Source organism: Acomys russatus, chromosome 27, assembly GCF_903995435.1.
Source record: "Acomys russatus chromosome 27, mAcoRus1.1, whole genome shotgun sequence".
NCBI classification, from domain to species: Eukaryota; Metazoa; Chordata; class Mammalia; order Rodentia; family Muridae; genus Acomys; species Acomys russatus.
Genome location: NC_067163.1, coordinates 55,984,128 through 56,008,339, shown reverse-complemented (window position 1 = coordinate 56,008,339; position 24,212 = coordinate 55,984,128). Strand labels below are relative to the sequence as shown.

At 53.3% G+C, this 24,212-nt stretch overlaps 2 protein-coding genes across 2 annotated transcripts; both read right to left on the bottom strand.

The window, feature by feature from the left end:
• Positions 1-3,529: 3,529 nt before the first annotated feature.
• Positions 3,530-7,914, bottom strand: Lpar2 (lysophosphatidic acid receptor 2). Its single transcript, XM_051169611.1, has 3 exons — positions 7,763-7,914; positions 5,882-6,623; positions 3,530-3,903 (listed from the first exon to the last, which is right to left on the bottom strand). Exons 2-3 carry the CDS (start codon positions 6,612-6,614, stop codon positions 3,590-3,592), a joined length of 1,047 nt encoding a protein of 348 aa, XP_051025568.1. The 5' UTR covers positions 6,615-6,623; positions 7,763-7,914; the 3' UTR covers positions 3,530-3,589.
• Positions 7,915-9,412: 1,498 nt separating this feature from the next.
• Positions 9,413-23,303, bottom strand: Gmip (GEM interacting protein). Its single transcript, XM_051169788.1, has 21 exons — positions 23,184-23,303; positions 22,186-22,270; positions 21,289-21,376; positions 21,144-21,201; positions 20,754-20,879; positions 20,608-20,672; positions 20,414-20,521; positions 18,321-18,401; positions 18,036-18,206; positions 17,805-17,942; positions 17,130-17,326; positions 15,871-15,977; positions 15,712-15,801; positions 15,292-15,369; positions 15,059-15,213; positions 14,166-14,354; positions 13,938-14,075; positions 13,649-13,845; positions 12,986-13,373; positions 10,066-10,144; positions 9,413-9,972 (listed from the first exon to the last, which is right to left on the bottom strand). The coding sequence occupies exons 1-21, from the start codon at positions 23,200-23,202 to the stop codon at positions 9,590-9,592; spliced, it is 2,940 nt and encodes a 979-aa protein (XP_051025745.1). The 5' UTR covers positions 23,203-23,303; the 3' UTR covers positions 9,413-9,589.
• Positions 23,304-24,212: the final 909 nt, after the last annotated feature.

The following is a 24,212-nucleotide window of genomic DNA, read 5'->3' as shown; positions in this document are numbered from 1 at the left end:
CCTGTAATCCCAGCTACAAAGAGAAACCCTGTCTCGGAACCCCACCCTCCCAAATTTTTTTTTGTTATTGTTTTTGCATGTGTGTTGCATTTGCACACCACGGCACAAGTGTGAAGTCAGAGAACAACTTTCAGGGCTTTGTTCTCCCCTACCATATGGGCCCAGGGATCGAACCTGTGTTGTCAGGTTTGGCGGCCCAGGGATCGAACTCGTGTTGTGAAGCTTGGCAGCCCAGGGATCAAACTAGTGTTGTCAGGCTTGGCGGCCCAGGGATCGAACTTGTCAGGCTTGGCGGCCCAGGGATTGAACTCATGTTGTCAGGCTTGGCGGCAGAAAGTGTGCTTCTGACCTTAGGCCTGCTCATTCCTCCAACCCCAACACTCTAGGTCTGGCAAATGCTAGCAAATGGCTAGAAAGTGAGGGCTGCTGGCCAAATGCCTACCCTTGGGTGGACCCCAAGTCAGACAGAACTCTCATCAGGACAACAGGCTCCTCAAGCAAAAGAAAAGGGGACACGAATCCCTCTCCAGAGCCACAGAGCCTCCAGAATCTGTTTGCTCAGACACAGAGTTCAGGCGAAGGCTTGGTGAAGGTTTAGCACAGTTGGGAAGCCATCTTCTTTCTGTTGTTTTTCGGTGGTGGTGGAGGAGAAGGGGGGAGGGGTGGGGGGTGGGGGAGATTTGACAGGGTACCCAGCAAGAAATGCAAATGTGTAAAATCATGAAGGAAACCCTAGGCTTGGCCCCAGCCACAGGAAGTAACAGAACTCTAGAAGGCAGGCCTTATACAAAAGGTCAGCCAGCACAGCACCACACAGGCCTGATCTAGCGGGGAGGGAGAGGGTTCCCCTGGCCTAAAAGAGACAAACACCTGATGCCACTCAGCCGAGGAGAGATCAAGAGGTAAAAGCTGGGTTAGCAGCATGGCCCAGCACTTAAAGCGACTGCCACTCTAGTGTGAAGACCAGGATTTGGAACCTCAAAAATCCACAGAAATAAGCCAGGTGTGGTGGCGCACACCTGTAATCTCAGCACTTGGGAGGCAGAGGCAGGTGGATCTCCATGAGTTCGAGGCCAGCCTAGATTACAGGGTGAGTCTAGGACAGCCAAGGCTACACAGAGAAACCCTGTCTCAAAACAAACAAAAATTCACATAAATGCTGGGGTGAAGTGACCACGGTAATTCCAGCCCTGGTGGGCAGAGACAGGGGATTCCTCAGAACAAGCTGGCCAGTGAGACTAGCTGTATTGGTGGCCTCTGGGTTTGACTGAGACCCTGCTTCATTGACCAAGGTAGCCAAGCCTCCAGGGATGAATTCTGACAGTAATTTCCAACCTCCACATGCACACAAGAGCACACCCACACATGTGCAAACATACACACACAGCTAGGCACCTTCCTTTAATCCCAACACTCGGGAGGCAGAGGCAGGAGAATCTCTGTGAGTTAGAGGCCAGCCAGGGCTACACAGTGATACCCTGTCTCAAAAACAAACAAAAAACCAAAAAACCCATAAAACTTTTAAGTGAAAAGGAAAGAAAAAAAAAAAAACACAAAAGCAACAAAAACAACATAAAAGCTGACAAGACAAATCCCTTAACAGAATCTGGATGATGCTGGTAGAAGCCAGCCAAAAATACAGGTAAGACAGAGCTGACTTTTGGAGGCCATCAGGGTCCCCAGCTCAGGATACCCAAACTGACACATGTCCAGCAGGCCCAGAGCTCTGTGGAGGTAGGAACAGCATCTTTCATGGACACCTGCCTGGAGTTCTTGGGAGATCTCTGGCTGTAGGTGTACACTGCCCACACTGGATCAGATCTATCCAGCTTTCTGTCCAGTCTCATGTCATTTTCCTTTTAGAAATGGGTCATGTGACAGACTCTTTGGTAGGGAGCTGGCCTTGAGTGTGCAATGTCCCAGCAGTGCAAAAAGCAGGCACATCTACTGTAGAGACACAGACGTTTCAGCTCGTTACAAACTGATGCTTTAATGCCTCAAGAATTTGGCCTCAGATAAGACAGAGGTTCAAATTCCTGCAGTGACTCGGCATGTGAGGCCGAAGTGAGAGCATAACCCTGACTCCTCTCTGGTGAGCTGGAGCAGGGAACCGAGTTCCTGGCCCACACCGCCTGCCAAGAGGCCTCTCTAGGCAGGGAAGGGTTCATCCCAGGCCTGGCATAGCTGAGGTCTTGGGGGTAGGGGGTGGGGGGCCGGGGGGGTAAGGTAAGGGGGAGGCCGAGAAGTACAAAGTCCTGGTAAACTTGTGACTTAATTCCAGGCTCCATGGGCTGCTGAAACTCTTTCATCAGGGAGTTTTATGGTCCCCTCTGGCTTTTCTGTGCCTTTTCCAGGCTGTGTAGTCAGGAACGGCCTCATCTCAATATGGTGAATTAGGCTTGTCATCCCAGCACTCAGGAAGCCAAGGCAGGAAGGCAGCTGAGAGTTTGAAGTCAGCCTCAGCTACACAGTGAGTTCTAGGATGGCCTGGGATGCTTTGTGAGATCCTGTGTCTAAAAGCACAGGGCTGGTGAGGTGGAGGGAGTTGGGGGGGGGGGGGGGCGGGGCAGACGCACAGAAGGAAAAGGCTCATATAAACCAGAAATCACCCTAGATTCTTAAAGAGGGAGATAGGTGGAAAGACACTTGCAGAAAGGACAGAAGCAAAAGGAAATAGTTGCAAGACTCCCGAGAGACAGAAGCTGTGTGTTCTATCATATAGCTCTGATCCCAGCACACAGGATTCCGAGGCAGGATGATGAATTTTAAGGCCAGCCTAGCCTATGCAGCAAGTTCAAGGCTAGCCTGTGCCAAGGATTCCACGTTGAAAGATTCTTGGCAGCCCTGAGCCATGATAGATAATTCCAGGACATAAGGACAGATTGTCTGAATTAATGACAAACTACAGCAACAGCAACAGCAACAAAAACCCTTGTCAACCTCAGAGTTTCAGAGTGGAAAGGGCCTGGCCTGTACCATGTGGTTCCCTCTCCCTCACACTAATAGGGACAGGTGGGCCCTCAGAGGCTGCTCCACACTCCTGAAAAAAAAAAAATCAGCTTCAGTATGAGCCCTTGGGAGGTGGAGTCATGAGGATAAAGAATTCAAGGCCATCCTCAGCTACAAAGTGGGTTCTGAGTTCAAGGCCGGCCTGGGCTACATGAGATCCTGTCTTAAAAAACAAAGCCAAAAAGTAGCCTCAGGAACACAGCACACCCATAGGCTCCCCTGTAGCAGGGGGTGGCATGGCCTGGAACAGCTCTCGCCTTTTCTATCCCAACACCTACGGCACCATGCAGGAAGAAGCTGCGCACAGGACATACTAGACATACAGTAAAAATAGGGAAATTCTGTTTAAAAACCCTAAAACCTGAGATGATTGAGAGCCAGATTGCCAAGCCCCCTTTGGATGCTCTCCCAGGTGCACGGAGACGTCCCCAAATCCCTGTGTCCTGGGACCGGCAGATCTGCGGGCCTGGGAGAGCTGAGGGGCCGTGCATCTGTTGGGCTAGATTGAGTCACAGGCTCTGCAAGTGGTCACGGGCTGCCGACAGTGGAAGCTCCTGCCTCCTGCCTAGGTCCAAAGTAGCTAAAGGGAGGAGTCCATCAGCGGGTGGCCATTCTCAGGAAGCATGACCCGGGTGCTGGCACCCGTCCGGGCAGAAGACGAGTACCGGGCAGACTTGTGTTTAGACCAGCGGGAACACACGCAGCAGAGAAGGCGGCGGAAGGTGCGGCGCATCTCAGCGTCTCGGCAGGAGTACACCACAGCGTTGACCAGGGAGTTGGCCTCCGCCAGGAGCAGGAAGTACTTCTCCACAGCCAGAACGTTGCAGGATTTACAGTCCAGGCCATCCAGGAGCAGGACCACCTGGCCCGGCGTCCAGCACACCACGAATGCCCCTGCAGGACAGAGGCGGGGATGGGGGTGGGGGGGGTGGGGTGGGGGTGGGGGGGTGGGGGTGGGGTGGGGGTGGGGGGGTTGACAGCATGAGCCACCTGGAGACCTGCCCAAACAGCTGTATGCTAGGGCAGGGACTGATTGTGTGGCTCATAACACACTCCCTGTATGGGTTGGCCTGCTAAGAAGGGACAGACACCTCTCTCTAATTTGTCTGTCAGAATGACACCTTTCCTAACTAAGGCAAAGTATCCCAGGGCCCTGGAAGCTTCCATTGAAGATTTTTTTTTTCACTAAGAGATCAGACAGGAGTTCATCACAAGACAAACTGGCTACAGAGTAGGGGATGGGAATCACTGGGGAGAGTCAATCTTGGGTGGGTGGGGGGACAGTGTTTCTTCTGTGCCCCAAAGCCAAAGAAACCACACTAAACCCCTCCCACCCCACCACTAAAAACCTCAAAGAGAGACTTATCGCTAAGAGTGAGGCCCCAAATTCAATTCCCAGGGCGCACACAGAGTAAGGAGAAAACTGACCTCCCTTGGACTTCCACAAATGAACTGTGGTGCATGTGCACACACACACAAAATAAGTTACAAAACGATTTATTTTATTTACATGCGTGTATATGTGGGTGCTGTTCTGGGGTCTAGAAAGGGGCATGAGGTCCCCTTGCACTAGGGTTGCGAGCAGCTATGAGCTGCCTAATGAGGGTACTGGGAATCGAACTTGGATCCTCTGGGAGAGCAAGAAGTACTCTTAATCACTAAGCCATCTTTTTAGCTCGGCCCCCAACAAATAATTAAACCCCAAATGGGAGCCAGGTGTAGTAGCACACACCCATTAACCCAGAGAAACAGAAACAGGAGGATGGGTCTTCGTGGCCATCCCCAACCACATAGAGAGTTTAAGGTCAGCCTGAACTTCATTAGCCAGGGCTGGCTGTGGTGGCGCACACCTTTAACCCCAGCACACAGGAGGCAGAGGCAGGAGGATCTCTATGAGTTTGAGGCTAGCCTGGTCTATAAAGTGAGTCCAGGACAGCCAGGGCTAGCTACACAGAGAGACCCTGTCTCAAGCCACTGCTCCCCCTGCCAAAAAAAAAAAGAAAGAAAGAAAGAAAAAGAAAAAGAACCAGCTAGGCACAGTGGTCCATGCCTATAATGCCAGTACTCGAGGAGGCAGAGGCACGCGGATGGCTGTGAGTTCGAGGCCAGCCTGGTCTACAAAGCAAGTCCAGGACAATCAGGACTAAACAGAGAAACCCAGTCTCCAAAAATCAAACCAAACCAAATAACAACAAAAATCAAAAGTCCAGTGTGGTGGTGCATACTTTTAATCCCAGTACTCAGGAGGCAGAGGCAGGTGGATCTGTGTGAGTTCGAGGCCAGCCTGGTCTACACAGTGAGTTCCAGGACAGCCAGGGCTACACAGAGAAAACCTGTCTCAAAAAAAACAAGAAAACAAAACAAAGAAAAACCAACCAGAGCTGAGGATATAGATCAGTCAACAGAGTGCTTGCCTAGCCTGCACCCAAGCCCTCAGTTCAATCCAGCACCTAAAATCCGAGAGGACAAAACACGCCTACAACCCTGTCCCTGGGAGACGAAGGCAGAGGGGCCAGGAGGCCGAGGTCATCCTCCATTACTACGCAGAGAGCCAGCTTGGGCTACAGGAGACCCTGCCTCAAACACAACCAACCAACCAAAAAGGACCCCTAAGTGGTTTCCTTTGGGAAACATGAAAACTGAAGGCTGGCCCCAGAGCAGAGCATCTTTTCCTATTTGGAGTCTCCACTTGGTCCTGCCATAGGGCTTCATCTTTTATTATTTTTCCCTGTCCCCTGCACTGAGGACACCACCTCCCTGGAGAACACCCGCCCTCTCTTTCCTGCTATAGCATCAGGTCACTGGTTCAGTTTCCCAGGGTCCCACGGACAGGTCTGGGTCCCAGAAGCTGCTGTTCAGAGCACCCACTCACCCAGGATGATGACAACAGTCTTGACCAGGCTGAGTGTCGTCTCTCGGTAGCGGGGATGGCAGCTGACGTGCTCCGCCATGCGCTCCACCCGTCTGCGCACATAGAAGAAAATGCGCGTGTAGACGGCTACCATGAGCAGAAAGACAAGCAGGCTGGACAGGGCCCACACGGCCAGGTAGGAGCGGCTAAAGAGGGGCACCATTTGTGAGCAACTGTCCAAGTCACAGAGGCAGTGCCAGAAGTGTGCAGGCAGCAACCCCAGACCCAGCGCAGCTACCCACACACCCACAATGAGGGTGACCACACGACCCTGGGGAAGGCGGCTGTGTAGCTGCACGGCCATCACGCTCCGGTGCCGCTCCACGGCGATAGCCAGCAGTGTGGCCACGGACGCCGTCAGGCTGGTGTCCAGCAGGCCCTGTCGAAGGAACCAGCCTTTGATGGAGAGCCTGGCAGTGCGTGGGCCAGTATGGAACATGAGGAAGAGGTAGGCCATGCCAGCGAACAGGTCAGCGGCAGCCAAGTTGCCGAGCAGGTAGTATATGGGCTGGTGGAAGCGACGGTTGGAGGCGATGGCTGCAATGACCAGCAGGTTGGTCAGCAACACCAGCACACTGACTGTCAGTCCCAGGGTCACCACCACGACATCTTTGGGGCACCAGTGAAGGCTCAGCTCTTTGCCACTGTTGTTATAGAAAAAGCCGATGCTCTCATTGTAGTAGCACTGGCCCATGATGACCACCTGTGGACACAGAGAGAGATCAGTGCAGGGGGGCCCTGCTGGAAGGCCACATGAACAGGCAGTGGGCAGAAACAAGGAGCAAGATGGGGTGAGGGCAAGCTATCCACCCAGAGGCCCTCTGTGCAAGGTGTTTGTGGTGAGGGTCAGAGTGAGCTAAAAACAGCAAGCTCTGTTTATCTATGGGGAGGCAGGGTCTCACAATCACCCAGCTGGCCTACAACTTGCTGTGAGACCATGCTGGCCTCAAAATCAGAGATCTGCTGGCCTATGCTGAATGCTGCCATGAAAAGTTTTTAAAAGATCTCTGATAGGCTTTAACCCCCCCTCCCCGGTCCCCCTTCCCCCTCCTTCTTTCTTTCTTCTGTCCTTGGCTGTCCTGGAGTCACTTTGTAGACCAGGCTGGCCTCGAACTCACACAAATCACAGATCCACCTGCCTCTGCCTCCTGAGTGCAGCCATTAAAGGCGTGCGCCACCACGCTCGGCCTTTTGGGTTTTTGTTTTTTCAAGACAGGGTTTCTCTGCGTAGCCTTGGCTGTCCTGGAGTTGCTTTGTAGACCAGGCTGGCCTCGAACTCACTGAGATCCACCTGCCTCTGCTGGGATTAAAGGCGTGCGCCACAATGCGAGGCCCCAGCCTTTAAAAAACAAAACAAAACAAAACCCTAGGAACCCAGAGCAAATGCATCTACATGGCAGTTCAGGGCCACGTGCCACTAATCCGTGACCTGACCGGGTTGGTCACCCGTGCTTTCCGAGGAGCAGTTTCGGTGAGCACAAAGGCGGCGTGAGCTGCTAGGAGATCACACTGGGGCCAGGGTCCTTGCACGGTGCAGAGGCCAGGGGGCGTGTGCACACCAGAGGAGGTCCCTAGTCAGCAGGGAGCTGAGGAGACTTCGTGTGAGCGTGAGCAGAGTACTCTGAGAGCCCGCCCACAAGTTGAGTTTCAGGCAGCATTCCGCGGAGGAGCTCTGAAAGCAGGCCATTCCGCGGTGGGACGGACGACCAAGGAGGCCTCCAGGACAAAAGAAGGTGCTGCAGACGACCCTGGGAGGGCTGTGGAGAAGCGGGGGCGGGGGGGGCGCTCCTGGCTTTCTCCCGCAGACTGCACCCACCCTGGTCCGATTGGTGCTCGTCTTACCTGGGCCTCCAGTCAAGCGGCAGATAGGGCGGGCTCGCGGGGAGTTGATGCGAGCCAGAGACCCATGGCCCTGCAGCGGTGCAGTTGCGCGGCTGGCGCCTGGTGTGTCTGAAGCCCCCGGCTGAGGAGGAGGGAGAGGCGGGGCCTCAAGGCCACGCCCCCACCTGCCCCAGCTCTTGGCCCCTGGGGGTGTCCCGCCCCCTGCAGAGTCCCACCCCCCACATGTCGGAAGTATGGTGTCCTGAAACTCCAGCGGTCTCACCTCCTCCCCGCAGCCCCATTTTCCTACGTGGGACACCCCCTCTACTCCGTCCCCCGAGGACCTCACGTGCTTGCCCTTTCTCGCCTTTAGGGCTGAGTCACCTGGCAGCTGGAAAGAGCCACAGTGGTGGCTTCTGGGGGGGAGGGCGCCCTGTCCAATCCTGTATCAAGCTGCAAACCCCGCCTCGCTCAGTCATGGTCAGTCTTCCCCGCTGGACCCCCGCCCCACTGGTGCCCCAGACCCTGTGCGCCACCCTGGCTTCCCCTGGTCTCGCCCCAGCCTGCCGCTGGCTCTGGCCTGTGCCTCCTCCCCTGACCTCCCCCAGTCCGCAGCACACAGCTCCATTGTCCCGATTATCTGCACCGAGTTGTGTTTGTGTAGAACCGGATCAGGGACACAGAGCTCTGGCAGAGCCTGAGTTACTCATCTTGGGCTCCAGGCCCTGCGCTAATTGCCTGTGAGTTTCTTAGGGTGATTTTAGAAGCTTTGGTTCAGTAATAAAGGGGTAAAGAACGTTGCTGTTACTGGTCTCTTCTTTGTCAGTCTTCCCTGGCAAAGGCAGATATGCAAGAACATACAAGATTTATTTTATTTTAGGTTTTTTTGAGACAGGATTTCTCTGTGTAGCCATGGCTATCCTGGAACTCTCTCTGTAGACCACGCTGGCCTCGAACTCCGGGATCTGCCTGCCTCTGCCTTCCGAGTACTGGGATTAAAGGTGTGCCACCACCGCCCAGCAATTAAAATTTTACTTTATTTGTGCATGTGCAGAGGTCAGACAATTTGCAGGAATGGGGTCTCTCCTTCTACCACCACGTGGGTCTGGGAGATCCAACTAAGGTGGGTCAGGCTTTAGAGCAAGCACCTTTGTGCTCAGCCATCCCACCAGCCACAGGATACAGTTTTATCCAGAGGTTGTAAGAACTCAGACTTGGCCAGCACACTTGAAAGGCAGAGGATTTCTGTGCGTTCTATGCCAACCTGGCTTACAAAGGGAGCTCCAGACCAGCCAGAGCTATATAATGAGACCTTGTCTCAAAACAAATGAACAAACACACACACACACACACACACACACACACACACAGAGAGAGAGAGAGAGAGAGCGAGAGAGAGAGAGAGGGAATGAGAAAGATAGAAAGGAAATCAAAGAAGGTGACTGGGCTCATTGCACCAACCTATTCCCCTGGAATCAACCCTTAGGAGGCAAGTGTCGGCAGGGCCAGGAGCCATGATGGTCAAAGTAGCTAGACACCTGTCTCAGCGGTCAGAGACTCGGGTAGACCCCAAGGGTCTTTTGACCTGTATTGACTATTGAGTATAGACCCCGAATCACCTGCACCTGTGTTTCCTCGCTGTCTTATGCCTCCTCTGTCAGGGAGATGTTGGCACACTTCAAGTGTTTTAGGACTTCCACAGGCTGTGTAGTCTTCCTTACCTGAACTCTCTGGTAACCCCATCTCTCCCCACACCCCACTGAATCAGTTTGGGCACCAGGCAGGGGGCATCTAGGGAGATATGTAGGGCCATCAACTCAGTTCTGGGTCCGTTGCGATGGTAGGTGGTCAGAGATGCTCCTCAGATTCCTCAGGCTCTGGGTCAGCACAACAGCTGGCCTTGGACACAGCCTCACTGTCCAGCTTGGAGAGTAGCCGGGCTGTCTCCTGGGTGATCTCAAAGTGCTTGGGCAGAGGGTTCCGGCGCAGCGTGCTGCCTTCAGGGGAGGAGGCCGCAGCAGGGCCCAGGCCTCGTACCCTCAAACTACCTCGGGGCACTGCCGAGACAGTGACAGGGGTTTCCTCACACAGCTTGGAAGCCACCAGAGCCAAGCTGGACAGCTGATGAGTGACCGGCCGTATACCTCCCCGGGGATACTTCACTGGCTGCCGGCTGAAGTGGCCCCGGGATTGCGCTCCCAGGAGCAAGTCCTCAGGGCCGTGGCTGGGCCCTGTGGAATGACAAATGCTAAGCATCCCCAGGTTTTCTGGATCTGTCAGCCAAGCAACCCTGAGGTGAAGTGAGGGCTCCCCAGAATACCCACCTTCCCCTGTTCCATCTCTGGTGTCTTCTACCTCCTCCTCCTCCTCTTCCTCCTTGTGATCTCTCTGCAGAGTTGCAATCTGCAGGAAGAAACCCAGAATGTGACTGTGTTCTAGGATCTGTGGGTACGGCTCAATGGGTTAAGAGGATTCACTGTTGGGGCTGGAGAGATGGCTCAGTGGTTAAGAACACTGCCTGCTGCTCTTCCAAAGGACCTAGGTTCAATTCCCAGCACCCACATGGCAGCACACCTGCACACTTAAGTTAAATAAAATATTAAAGAAAAAAAAAAAGAGGATTCACTGTGTAAGCTAAGGACACAAGTTTGAACGTCTAGCTTTTTAAAAAGCCAAGCACGGCTTCGAGAGCTTGTAACTTTATATTATAGGGTGGAGACAGGGTCCCCAGAACTCACTGGCATGCCGGTCCTGTTGAAACAGCATGCTTCAAGTTCAGTGAGTGATCCTGTCTCAATACATACTGTATACAGGTGGTGCTCATTTGTTGCTCACACCCTGTGCTCATGGCAGCTAGCAGAGCCATACCTTCTTTTCTGGTGCTGGGAACCAAACCCAAAACCTCGCAAACACTAAAAGAGCTCTTTGCCACTGAGGTTCATTTGCAGGCTGGCTCTGGCTCCTTCCCTGCTTCTCTCGCCACTCGTTAGAATACTGGACTGCACACTGCACACAGCCCCCGCCCCAAGGCCTCTGCACTGGCTGTTCCCCAGGTTTGCCCATGTCCTATTCCACCCCCATAGCCTGCCAATCTTTGCTGAAACCCACCTGTTCTGTAAGACCCACCCACACTCTATTTTCTGCCACAAACTCCTCCAGACCTAACCGTGGGCGTCCCTTACTCCACGCTCTTTCCTTCATGGAACCGTGTAATGTTTCGCATGTCCAACTTCATGCTTATTTTTGGTCTTTTCCCTCCTGGATTCAGACACCAAGAGAAGGCATCTTTGAATATCTATCTAGCTCACTGATGTACCTGCAAGGCCTGGTGCTTGATACTTCTAAAGACGGGTGTTGACCACGCAAAAGGACAGAGAGCTGGCCCAGGCAGGGGAAGACATTTTAAAAGGAGGGGCTGAGGGGGCTGGAGAGATGGCTTAGCGGTTAAGAGCACTGTCTGCTCTTCTAGAGGTCCCAAGTTCAATCCCCAGCACCCACATGGCAGTTCACAACTGCCTGTAACTCCAGTTCCAGAGGATCCAACACATTCTCACAGACATATATGCAAGCAAAACACCAATGCAAACAAAATAAACAATTAAAAAAAAAAAGGAGGGGCTGGTGAGATGGCACCGTATGCAAAGGCAATTGCCACCAAACTGTGAGTTTGATCTCCAGAGCCAACATGGCAGGAGAGAACTGATTGCTGCAAGTTGTCTTCTGACCTCACACCCATACCTGTATGCCCCTTCTACTAAATAAATGAATAAGTTAAAAAAAAAAAAAAAAAAAAGCAGAGCTAGAGAGATGGCTCAGAGGTTAAGAGCACGGACTGATCCTCCAGAGGTCCTGAGTTCAATTCCCAGCAACTACATGGTGGCTCACAACCATCTATAATATGATCTGATGCTTTCTTCTGGCCTGCAGGTGTACACACACACGCAGCCAGAAAACTGTATACATAATAAATAAATAAATCTTAAAAAAAAAAAAAAAAGCTGGGTTGGGGGTGGGGGGGTAAACATCCATAATACCAGTTCTACTAGAGGAAAGAGACCAAAACTAAACACGAAGTTGGGCACACACAACATTACACAGTCCCATGAAGGAAACAGCGCGGAGTAAGGGACGCCCACGGTCAGGTCTGGAGGAGTTTGTAGCAGGAAATACAGTATGGGTGAGTCTTATGGAACAGGCGGGACAGGAAGGACCCCTGAGAATTACCAGAGGCCACTTGGGTCAGCTAGACTAATGCATGATGCGTGGCCGAAACAAGAGTGGAAGGAGGCGGCTGATTGTGAAAACTGTCCTCCGACACGCCCCCCACACGTCATGGCACACATGAGCACACATGATTCCCACACACTAAGTAAGCTAATTTCTTTCTCTTCGCCCTCCTCTCTCTCCTCTCTCTTTCTCTCTCTTTAAGACAGGGTTTCTCTGTGTAGCCCTGGCAGTCCTGGAACTCACTCTGTCAACCAGGCTGGCTTTGAACACCCAGAGATCCGCCTGCCTCTACCTCCTGGGTGCTGGGAGTAAAGCCATCCACCACCACGCCCAGCCTAACAAGTCAGTTTTAAAGGGAAAAGGAGGTGCCCACTCAACTGCAATTCTAGCACTCAAAGCACCGAGGCAGAGATACTCTATCTCCAAATCAAAAAAGCAGTACAATAAAAAGGCAAGTAGGCTGGAGCTCGAGAGATGGCTCAGTGGTTAGAGCACTGGCTGCTCTCCCAGAGGACCCGGTTCAACTCCCAGCACCCACAGGGCAGCTCAGAAACTGTCTGCAACTTCAGTCACAGATAGACAGGCAGGCAAAAACAACAGTGCACATTAAAAAAAAAAAGGTAAGTGTGTCATCCTGGGTACCTAGTAGGTTGAAGCAGGAGGATTATTAAATTTAAGGCCACTCTTGCTTACAGTGTGAGTTCAGGGCCAAACTGGTAATTTAAGGAGATTCTGCCACAAAATAAAAAAACCAAGCGGCTGAGTAGGGAAAGGGCCCGGGTGGTGGGAGGGCAGCTTGTCCTCTGGCCTTCATACTCGTGCCATGAATAGTGGGTGCCTACATACTTTCTCTCTAAATAAATGATTCTACAAAATTCAAAAGAAACATAAGAGAGAGCTGGGAGCGTGGCTTAGAGGTCAGCACACGCCCTCGCTTCAATATCCAGCTGTGCAAAAGAAGGAGAATTAAACACACACAGGGCCCTCCCCACATCTGTGGGCCAAGGAGGCTCCTACCTCAGGAGGTGTGACATCGGGACACTTTTCCAGGCCACTGTGGTGTTTGGGGTCTGGGCTGGAGTCTGAGGCTATGGTCAGGGGCTGTGTGTCTTGGGCAAGAAGTGGGGCTGGGGGCTGGGGGCTGGATTGGGGGTGTACGGGAGCCAGGCCAGGGTCCTGGTGCAGCGGCTCGGAGGCCAGAGGGAGCTCGTCCATTCCGAAGATCTGCTCATAGTGCACAATGAGGAATTCAACAAGCTGAGCCTGGTGACCGGAGTCCAGCAGACAGGCCACAGGGCTGGGACCTGCGGCCCTCGGTCCATCCGGTGGCCGCAGCAGCGTAGGCCCAAATACAATTCCCAAGTTGTTGGCAGACATCTTGTTTTCTTCAAAGCGAGCAGCCACCCTGAGGATGGTGGGGAATTGGAGATATCAGTGGAAAACAAGGGTAGGACCTGTAGGTTAGCCTAGAGACTTGGCCAGGCTACAGCAAAGTAGTCCCTGGTCACTGCTTGAGACCAGCTAGTCACCATAGATAGTGCCGGGGTTAGGTGTGGGTATCTAGGGTTCAGAGCTCAGAAGAAATATGAAAGGTCAGAGGTTAATACGTGCCACATAGGTAAGCAGTTACATGTCCAGGGAAAGAGGGCCATGGTTCGAAGCTTAGGGACCCATGCACACCTGAACAGATGGGCCACCAGGTGCCGCAGTGTGCTGTAGTTAGAGTCGGGCAGCTGCACCAAGAGGGTCTTCAGCGAGCAGATAACCTCGGGGCTGGGGCTGGGGGTCCCAGGGTTGTCCCCAGGGTCTGCATGCAGGGTCTTTGCCAGAGAGATGAAGGCGTCGTAGGAGTGGAAGGGGACCACGGGTTCAGTGAGCTGGTGGGGACAGGAGTGTGGGTGGGCTGCTGAGGGTCCTCAACCAGAGGCTGCAGGCCTCTGCCCACCACCGCTGGCCTGGAGCCACCTACCTCCTGAAGAAATCGCTTGAGGACACTAGTGATATCGTGAGGGGAGTTCCCCGACAATTCCACCAGGGCTCGCCCATTCTCAAAGGCCTGGCACAGCCGCTCCACACGCACCCGAGACCCACTGACCCGGTAGATGCCCTGCAGGGTAAGGGACACCTGGCTTGGGAGCTGGCCATTAGTGGGGACAGGTCACTCGTGGGGACAATGGAGCACGAGGATGTCGCCTACCTGTAGGCCCAGGGCACGGTGTTCTATCTCAGCTGTGCATCTGGTGACCACAAAGGGTACCTCCTCAGGGAAATCTCTGGGGAGTTGCAGGAAGTCAACCCCAAAGAGAGGCGTCCTGGCCGGAAGCCGCCGGTGTCCGCAAAGGATGAGGAGGGTCTCCAGGCAGCGCTTGTGACAGGTCAGAAAGCACTAGGGGAAGGTCACATGGGTTAAGAGGTCAGCTGGGGACAGGAAGGTTATGAGGGGTCCGCAGGGGGTGAGGAGGTCATCACGAAAGGCAGAAAATGGAGAGTACTTGAGAGATTGTCAGACCTGACCAGTGAGATGGCACAGGAGGTAAAGGTGCTTGCCGCCAAGCCTGCTGACCTGAGTTTGATCCCCGGGACTCACACAGGAGAGAAATGACTCTTTTAAACTTACTCTAGAGGCAGGTGGATTGCTGTGAGTCCGAGGGCAGCCTGGTCTACAGAGAGAGTCCAGGAAAGCCAAGGCTACACAAAGAAACCCTATCTTGAACAATCAAAAACTTAAAAAAAATAAAAATAAAAATAACTTACTCTAACACTCCCCCACATATATGAGTCTCGTGCACCCTGCCACACATGCACAAATAAACATTGTGATGAGAGAGAGAGATCTGCAGACAAAGGTAGGTCCTAGAGCAAAAAGGCTGTAGGGATCTTGGGTCAGTGTGTTTGGTGAAAGTCTGCAAGCCGGTAGTGGTGGCGCATGCTTTTAATCCCAGCACTCATGAGGCAGAGGCAGGCGGATCGCTGTGAGTTCAAGGCCAGCCTGGTCTACAAAGCGAGTCCAGGACAGCCAAGGCTACACAGGGAGACCGTGTCTCGAAAGAAAGTCATCAGAGGACGTTAGGTCTCGAGTCTAGGCCACACCTCTTCACACTCTGTCCCGCTGACCATGAACGTTTCACACTCTCTGCACTTGGCTGGACCCCGAAGCCGCCGCAGCCGGTGGGTCTGTGCGGCCGTGGACAGGGTCCACTTCCTGAAGGGGCTGCCTACTCCGTTCTCCAGCCCATCCCCCAGATCTGCAAAGAGAAAGGGTCAGGTGGTCAGGGTCACCCTCTTGATCCTGTAAGGCCACCTGCCCCTATGACCAGCCTTACCAGGGTCTCGCTCCTCAAAGTCATCGGAGGACTCCGTGCCTGTAGAGGACGCCTTCACAAGCCGCCTAGTGCCAGCACCTGGGCTCAGAGGGGCACAGAAGTGGGGTTATTATGGTGGTCATACAACAGGCATGTCTAAGGAGACAGAATTGGTTTTCAGGACTATCAAAAAATCCCAGAGATATCCTTGAAAATAAATAAATAAATAAAAGGGGTCAACAACCAGGGGTTAAGAGTTCAGGAACGGACCAGGCCTTTGGTGGTTTAGAAGAATCTCCCACCAAGACAGTGGTCAGCACTTGAGGATCAGGGGTGTCGGGTAGATCAAAGGCCAAGAGGTAAGTTGGAGATTGGAGGACACGTGGTGGGAGGCAGAAGGGCACAGGTGTGTAGGTGGAGAGGGGCAGGTGCCATCCTCACCTGGGCTGGCGGTAGGAGAATCCAGGGACCGGGACTCACTGCCACCGCCTACACTGTCCACATCGCTGCCTGGAGTGGGGCCTGGAATCCCTAGGAGCACACGTCAATCAGGCTGGCCCAAGCCCAGGCCCTCTACCCGTAAGGCCTCAAAGAACTCACCCTGGCTGCCTAAGCTGGCATCCTCCCAAGGGCCAGGCTCAGACGAACCCTCCTCCAGCCTCGTAGGTAGGGGCCCTGAGAACTTCTTTTTTGTGTCCTGAGGGGAACTGAGAGAAGAGAGGTTTGAGGGTTTGATCCCTAAGAAACTGGCCTGGGTGACAATGAGTGAGCATGCCATGTGGGTCCCAACTCCAGGGATGTAGGTTTGCAAGTGCTGGTGTCCAAGACTAAAGTTTTAGTCCCTAAAGTGTCCTAGCCCCTACCATCCTAGGGCTTGCATAACACAGCAAAAGTCCTTCACCTTGGCCAGAGATGGTGACGCATGCCTGTAATCCCAGAACTCAGGAGGCAGAGACAGGTGGATCTCTGTGAGTTCGAGGACAGCCTGGTCTACAAAGAGAGTTCCAGGACAGCCAGGGGTATCCCTCATGATCCTGTAAGCACCCCTAATGAAAGTCATCAAGTCATTTAAAAGCAAACAAACACATGAGGGGCTAGACAGGTGGCTCAGTGGCTGTTCTTCCAAGGCCAAAGTTCAGTTCCCAGCATCTACATTGGTGACTCACAACGTCTATGTGACTCCAGCTCCGCAGGACCTGATGCCCTCTTGTGGTCTCTGCGGGCACGTATACACAGGTGGCATACACACATACATGTAAATGAAACGGCACTAAGCGAGTTCCAGGACAGCCAGCGTTATCTAGAGAGACCCTGTTTCAAAAATATCCCAGGGTCGAGCAGTCATGGCACACGCCTTTAATCTCAGCACTGAAGAGGCAGAGGCAAGAGGATCTCTGTGAATTTGAGGCCAGCCTGGTCTACAGAGAGAATTCCAGGACAGCCAAGGCTACAGAGAAAAACCCCATCTTGAAAACAACAAACAAGAGCTGGGCGTGGTGGCGCATGCCTGTAATCCCAGCACTCGGGAGGCAGAGGCAGGCGGATCGCTGTTAGTTCGAGGGCAGCCTGGTCTACAAAGTGAGTCCAGGACAGCCAAGGCTACACAGAGAGACCTTGTCTCAAAAAAAACAAAAACAAAAAAAAAAAAAAAGAAAAAAGAAAACAACAAACAAACAAACAAAAAAATCTCTAGAATATTAAAGCAAATGGAGACTAGCTAGGAGCAAGGAACTCAGCTGGGATGGGAGGGTGACAAGAGAGAGTCACAGAGGTGGACATAATCACACTATAGTATATACATATATTAAAACCTAGCATGGAGCTTCTGGGCTCACTCCAAGCCCAGCCCTAGTGCCCACCTGTGCACTGCAGGCGTGAACTCCTGGAAGACGAAGGCGGGAGATGGCGGTGGCGGGGCTCCAGGTTGCAGCGCTCGCACAAACTCCTGGTAGCGCTGGCCAGGTTCAAAGGGGGCACAGCACTCAGCCAGGGCAGAGAAGGCGCGGGGTCCTCGCTCCGCCTGCGCCCCTCGCAACTGAAACAGACCCAGGGTCACCTGGAAGGATGGATATGTGCATAACATGAAAAGACGACCCAGCTAGCTTCCTGAGAGAGGAGACTAACTCTTTTTTTTTTTTTTTTAACAAATTATTTATTTTCCTTTTTTTGTTTTTGTTTTTTTTTTGTTTTTTTGGTTTTTCAAGACAGGGTTTCTCTGTGTAGCCTTGACTGTCCTGGACTCACTTTGTAGACCAGGCTGGCCTCGAACTCACAGCGATCCACCTGCCTCTGCCTCCCAAGTGCTGGGATTAAAGGTGCACGCCACCACGCCCGGCAGGAGACTAACTCTTAACCTAGAAGCAAGGCCAGTGTTTGAAGATGGGGTCTGTCACTGGTAGCTTGGAAGGCTGGGATGGTGGTGTTAGTCAGGGTATGTATGGAGCCTGCAGTAAAGATGGCATCCTGGGGTCCCAGGGATGGCTTAGGGACAGAGGAAAGGAGTATTCACTACGATGAACCAAGAGTGACCTCACCCGCCTAAGCACTTCGTCTCCTTGCACCACCAGCTTGCGGACATGCGACACTATCCGCCGCTTGGTAGTCTCCAGATCCTGCTGGCGACTATTGGCCTCCCGGACGCAGGCCTGGTACAGAGCCTCCGCCTCTTGTGCCTGGGGAAACCGAGGCAGAGAGGGCTTAAGTGGACTGGAGTTGGGGAGAGGGGAGCGGCCAGATGTGAGGCGGTCTTGTTGCTATGTCTGCACCTTGGCCTGTGCCTCCTCTCGGGAGCGCCGTCTGCGTTCCTGCTGCTTGCTGGATGCGGGAGATGTCTGGGGAGGAGGGTCCTCAGGGGACCCCTGGGAGCGCACACGTAGGTCCTCTCTGCGTTGAAAGTACTGGAGCTGGGAGCGCCGCAGTGCCTGCACCGCCTCATTCTTGGGGGCAATAAGAGGACCATAAGCCCTCCGTCCCCGCGGAGGCTGCCCTGGACCCCGCGGAGGCTGCCCTGGACCCCGCGGAGGCTGCCCGTCTTTGGTGCAGGGCCTTACCATGCGCTTCTGCTCTTTCAGCCACTGCTCCTTAAACTCCTTCCTCCACTTCTCAATCTCCGTCCTTTTGGCCGCCAGAGGCTGTGGAGAGGAGGATGGGGATGGATGGGGAAGGTAGCCTCAGCACCCTCCTCTGTTCTGTTTCCTCCCCACCCGCTTGCCTGGGGGGGGGGGGGCTCTACCCTAGATTCCACCTTCCATACTCGAGACCAGAACACTTTTCTGAATCTGTTTTGTTTTTGTTTTCCCCCCAACCAGGCCTGTTCTACCTGAGACCCATGTCCATGAGCAGAAAGTTGTGTGGTCACCCCATCTTTGCCCCAGGGATCCAGACATCCTGAAGTTTTATTCCTGACAAGTGCCATCCTGACAACCCCTATTGGTGCAGTTTTTCAATGAAAACCTTTTACATTTTATTTTTATTATTTCTATGTGTGCAGGCATGCGCACATGAGCATGGGTGCCTATGAAGGATAGAGGCATCAGACCCCAGGGAGATGGAGTTACAGACGGTCGTGGACTGCCAGTCACGGACGCTAGGAACCAAGCCCAGGCCTGGTGCAAGAGCAGTGCGTACTCTTAACCCCTGGTTCACTTCTCCACCCTCCTTTTTAATTTTTATTTATTTGTTCGTGTTTGGTATGCATGGGGATGGACTCATGCCAAGGCACGTGTGTGGAGGGCAGAAGACAGTCTGTGGGAGTCAGGGCGTGCCTTCCTCCACACGGGTCCCAGGAATCAAACTCAGGTCACCCGGTTTGGTGGCATCTGCACCTGCCAAGCCAACTCAGTGGGTTCCTCGTTTCCCGTTTTGTTACCGGGGCTTGTGAACCTTTTAGTGCTATATTTCCAGCCCTTCCTTTTTTTTTTTTTTTGTTTTGTTTTTGTTTTTTTGAGATAAGATTTCTCTGTGCCTTGGGTGTCCTGGACCAGGCTGTCCTCGATCTGCCTGCCTCTGTCTCCCTGAGTACTGGGACTAAAGGCATGTACAAACAACGACCAGCACAGCCCTTCCTTTTTAAAAACCTATATTGCTATTTTTTAATATTATCATTTCTTTTTATTGTGTGTGTGTGGTGTGTGCAGGCATACATGCCATGGCATGTGTATGGAGAAGGTCAGAGGACAGCTTTATGAAGTTGGGTCTCTCCCTTTATGTGGGTTTCAGGGATTAAATTCAGGTCTTCAGGCTTGTGTAGCAAGTGCCTTTACCTTCTAAGCCATCTGGCTGGTCCGGAAACCAATCTTTCTTTCTTTTTCTTTTTTTGGCTTTTCGAGACAGGGTTTCTCTGTGTAGCCTTGGCTGTCCTGGACTCACTTTGGAGACCAGGCTGGCCCCGAACTCACAGAGATCCACCTGCCTCTGCCTCCCCAAGTGCTGGGATTAAAGGTGTGCGCCATCGCCATCCGGCCTTTTGTTTGTTTGTTTTTTTGAGACAGGGTTTCTCTGTGCTAGTCTTGGCTGTCCTGGAGTCACTTTGTAGACCAGGCTGGCCTCGAACTCACAACACAGCAATCTGCCTGCTTCTGCCTCCCAAGTGCTGGGATTACAGGTGTGCGCCATCACGCCTGGCTTTTTTTTTTTTTTTTTTTTTAATGACAGGTCTTACTATAAGGGCATTGGCTGGTCACCACCTCAGAGATTCTTGCCTGTCTCAGCCTCCCCAGTGTTGGAATTTAAGGTGTGTACCATCATGCCAGGCTTGAAATCAGTGTTGCTTCTTTTTTGATTGTTCAAGATAGGGTCTGATCTGTAGATCAAGCTGGGCTTGAACTCAGAGATTCCCCTACCTCTGTCATGCACCACAATGCCCTGTGACACTGTGACACTATATTTCTAAGCTGAAGACTTTTAAGATTTGGGGCTGAGGGTGTGGTCCTGCTGGCAGAGGCTTTCCCTAGTGCCCTCTCTAATGAACGCACAGGGGTGTGTGTGTGTGTGTGTGTTACAGTCTCACAGGAAGCCAGGTTTGAATCTCAGAGCCTGAGCATCTCTGGGCTCTAGGTTCTCCCTGAGTGAGACTGCATGGAGCTTCCTCTTGGGTAGTGGGGGGCAGTGAAAGGGGAAAGGGGGTAAGGGGAGGGGCGCTTACCTGGTAGTAGTCTCTCTTCTGCTGGGCCAACGTCTCCATGGCCAGGGCTCCCAAGCTGAGGTCATGTTCCAGAAACAAGGTGTAGATGTACTGGAGTGGCATTTGGCTCTGTGGTGGAGGGGGCGGGGCTGGTTCAGGAACTGACTGGACAGGAGTGGAGGACCTGGGGGGCGGGGCTATGGGAGGGTGGCTACCTGCTGGAGAACAGCGGCCTTGCCAGCCTCGGCGATCTTCACGATACTTTTAGCAAACTCAAGCTCTGGCGGGAGGAGAGACAACGGTTTACAGGCTGCTGGACTTCTGGTCTACAGCCGTGGGGCTGGGTAGAAGGAAGTCTCACCATAGTTGGCTCTCTTGTCTGTCCAGGCCAGCAGCTCCTTGGCATAGCGGCTCCATGCCTTAGCATGCTCCAGGGCAGCATCCACACCACCCTTGCTCCGAATGAGTCGCAAGTCTAGTTCTTCCTCTGGGGCAAACGGGGAACCCCCTGAGCTCAGGCCCCTGTGGAACCCTTCTTGGAACCCCTGTGGCTTCTGTCCCACACCTTCATGGCTCCCTAAAAGCCTCTTTCGGGATCCTCATAACTTGCACAGTCTCTACTCAAGACTGGGGAGTCCTTTAGGACAGGGGCACGGAGTCACTGTGGAGTCTCCCTACATTAGCACAGAACAGGGTCTGCAATGCCTTGGTGAAGAAACGCCCTCCACCCTTGCCTGAAATCCTCCCCTACCTGTGAGGGGTGCAGGACCTTCTGGGGAGGGGTCACTCCAATGGCTGGCTTCATTGCTCTGAGGTAAGAGGATGAGAGATGGCATTGAGGGGCAAGCAGAACAGAAGGCAGGCTTCCCCACAGAGCACCCCATCCTGTTCCCTACCTCCTCAGTCACCACTGTGGCTGTGGCAGCCTGGTCAGGCTCCAGGTCTTCTCTGAGTACAAGGTCTCCAGCCAGGGGGTCGAACACCCTGGGGAGTGGGAAAGAAAGGTGTTAGGAAGCCACTTCCGCCTAGACTGTGCTTTCCTGGGGAAGCATCCTGGGGATGCTAGGACGGTTGAGGAAGGAGGAAGAGATGTAGTCTTTGATATTGTCTGTGATTTAGAAAGTGTGATCTGGGAGCCGGGTGAGGCCGTGGTTTAGTTTGTTTTGAGGCAGAAGCAGGCCTTCAACTCACTGTGTTGGCCTCTACTCCCCGAGTGCTGGAACTACAATCACGTGCCACCATCCTGGCTCGTGTGTGAAGTCCTAGGGATGGAATCCAGGGCTTTGTGTATGCCAGACGAGCATTCTATCAACCGGACTCCAGCCACCTCTCTGCCCTTTTGTGGTACAGGCAGGATTAAAAGCTGGGCCTTGTAAAGGCTATGCACCTGATTACCACTGAGCTACAACCCCATTGCCAGGTGAGGTCTTCTTCTAAAAACAAGACTTGAGAAATGTTTGGAAGGCTGTAGGTAATTCTGGGTTCATAGAGTGAGATTTTAGCTATTTCAACCATTTTAAGGGATCATGAGGTTTTGTGTGTGTGTGTGTATGTGTGTGTGTGTGTGTGTGTGTGTGTGTGTGTGTCTCAGGACCACATTTGAGATAGACTCAAAACACCTGTGTATCTAAAACACTAGAGGGCATAGGTGTTTGGGGTAGGAGTGGGGGGTCGGGGGGTGGCTCCTATCTTAGGCTCAGGATGTTGGAAGTCAGCATATCCTGATGTGAGGCAGCTGATACCCAGATAGTTAGGGAGCTCAACCAGATGGAGTGACACAGGCTTAGACTCACACATTCCCCAGTGATATCTCCAGGTTGTCCAGGCTCTTGAAGATGTCACTGTACCTCTTCCTGCCCTCGGGAGCTGGGCTCAGCTCTGGGGTAGGGAAAAATAAGATAAGTTGAAGCAACCACTGCCTCCCTCCACCCAAGGTGGCGGCAAAGCAAAGCAACCTGCATACACTCCAACCAACTCTAAAGCAGAGGTGGGAAGGAGAGAGAGAGAGAGAGAGAGAGACAGACAGACAGACAGACAGACAGACAGACAGACAGACAGACCTGAATGAGTCCAAGACTAGTGTGGAATAGGACAGTGAGCTTTGGTGGAGTCTTTTCAGATCCGACAAATGGACCCAGGCAAAATCAAAGAGATTGTTCACAGTCACAGAGACACCCACACAGGCGTGGACCCATAAGCAAAGGAAGAAAACAGATGCAGCTGCCATATGAATGCTGGAGTAGAGAGCTGGCTTGACAATGGAGCCACATGGACCCCAGGCCAGACAGATGGAACTGCACGTGGGACGCACAGGCACTTAGCCTGCGGCATAAACACCCGCGAGTACGGCTGAAACCACAAGGGACGGGACTGAATGACACCCGACACACAAAGGCAGCCGGGAACATAACCCAGACCTAGTCTCAATTCTACTGCCACCCGCTGTCCTGACGCCCGCTCCCCACCACCCCCGGGCTCCCAGAAGGGATCCTGGCCACGACACCCTGCCCCCATCCATCATACAATCAGAAGCAGAAGCAGCCACTTCCCCTTCCTGGGCCCCTTCCCCCAGGCATCCGGGGTGCCGGCTCTGCAGGTTAATCGGAAGGTTAGGGGCTGGCGTTGTGTGTCCTGTGCGCTTTGGGGGTCTCCAAGGTGCTCGGGGCTCCCCACGTCTCTACCTTTCCAGTACTCCTTTCCCGGCTGTCAGGTAGCTCAGGGGTAAGTTGGGTTCCCTGCTTTAGGAGCTGAGGAGCGGTGGTGGGAAGCTCTCGGGTGCCCATCCCCTTACCTGTCTCTGCTGCGTCCATGGCGAGGCCCAGGGGCTGGGGGATGGGGTGGGGAACGAACGGCGGTGCTGAGATAGGAACAGGGCAGCCCGCCGCCCCGGACCAGCCCCGATTTCCTGCCTCTGCCGGCCCAGTGGTGTCGCCCCGCCCCACCCACACCACGCCCCCAAGGCGACCACGCCCCTCCCGGAAGCTGCCACACTACAGCCCAGCCTTCATGTACATTCCGGGCTCCGCAGTTGAGCCTCAGCCGGTCAAGGGTCTCTTCTGCAGATTTCTGTACCACCGGAAAGCCCGGTAGCACTCTCTTCTAGCAAGCCTGGGGTGTTTGCTCCACAACCTTTCTCACCTAGAGACTAGATTGAACTCCCGAACCAGGATTTTAGATCCAGGGCGCCCCCTGCGAAGAACTGAGGTCAGGAAGACTGAAGCGAACCCGAAGTCTCTAGCACCCTGCAGCTTTTTTTTTTCTTTTCTTTTTTTGAGACAGGGTTTCTCTGTGTAGCCTTGGCTGTCCTGGACTCACTTTGTAGACCAGGCTGGCCTCGAACTCAGAGACCCACCTGCCTCTGCCTCCCAAGTGCTGGGATTAAAGGTGTGGGCTACCATGCCTGGCTTTTTTTTTTTTTTTTTTTTTTTTTTTTTTTTTTTTTTGAGACAAATGGCTATTTGGCCTGGATGGCCTGAATTCGGTGTTGTCCAGGTCAGCCTCAAGCTCAGAAATTCCCCCTGCCTCCGCCTGCTGAGGGCTGGGGTTAAAGGTGTCTGGTTGAGTCAGGCTCTTGAGGTGGTCACCTTAGGGACAGGCAGGGGCATAAACACCTTGCATCGGGACTGACAAGAACTACCCAGGCTCGGGAGCCCCACCCCTGTATGAATCATCTTTTGAAAAGAAGGAGACTATTCAGGGGATGGCTGAGGACCCCAGCCAGTAGCAGCCACATTTCTGATATGAGATGGTGGCTAGGACCAGAGTGAGTATTCTTCATCTCGGTGACAGCACTGAGGAAGGCACTCTGTTAACCTCTCAG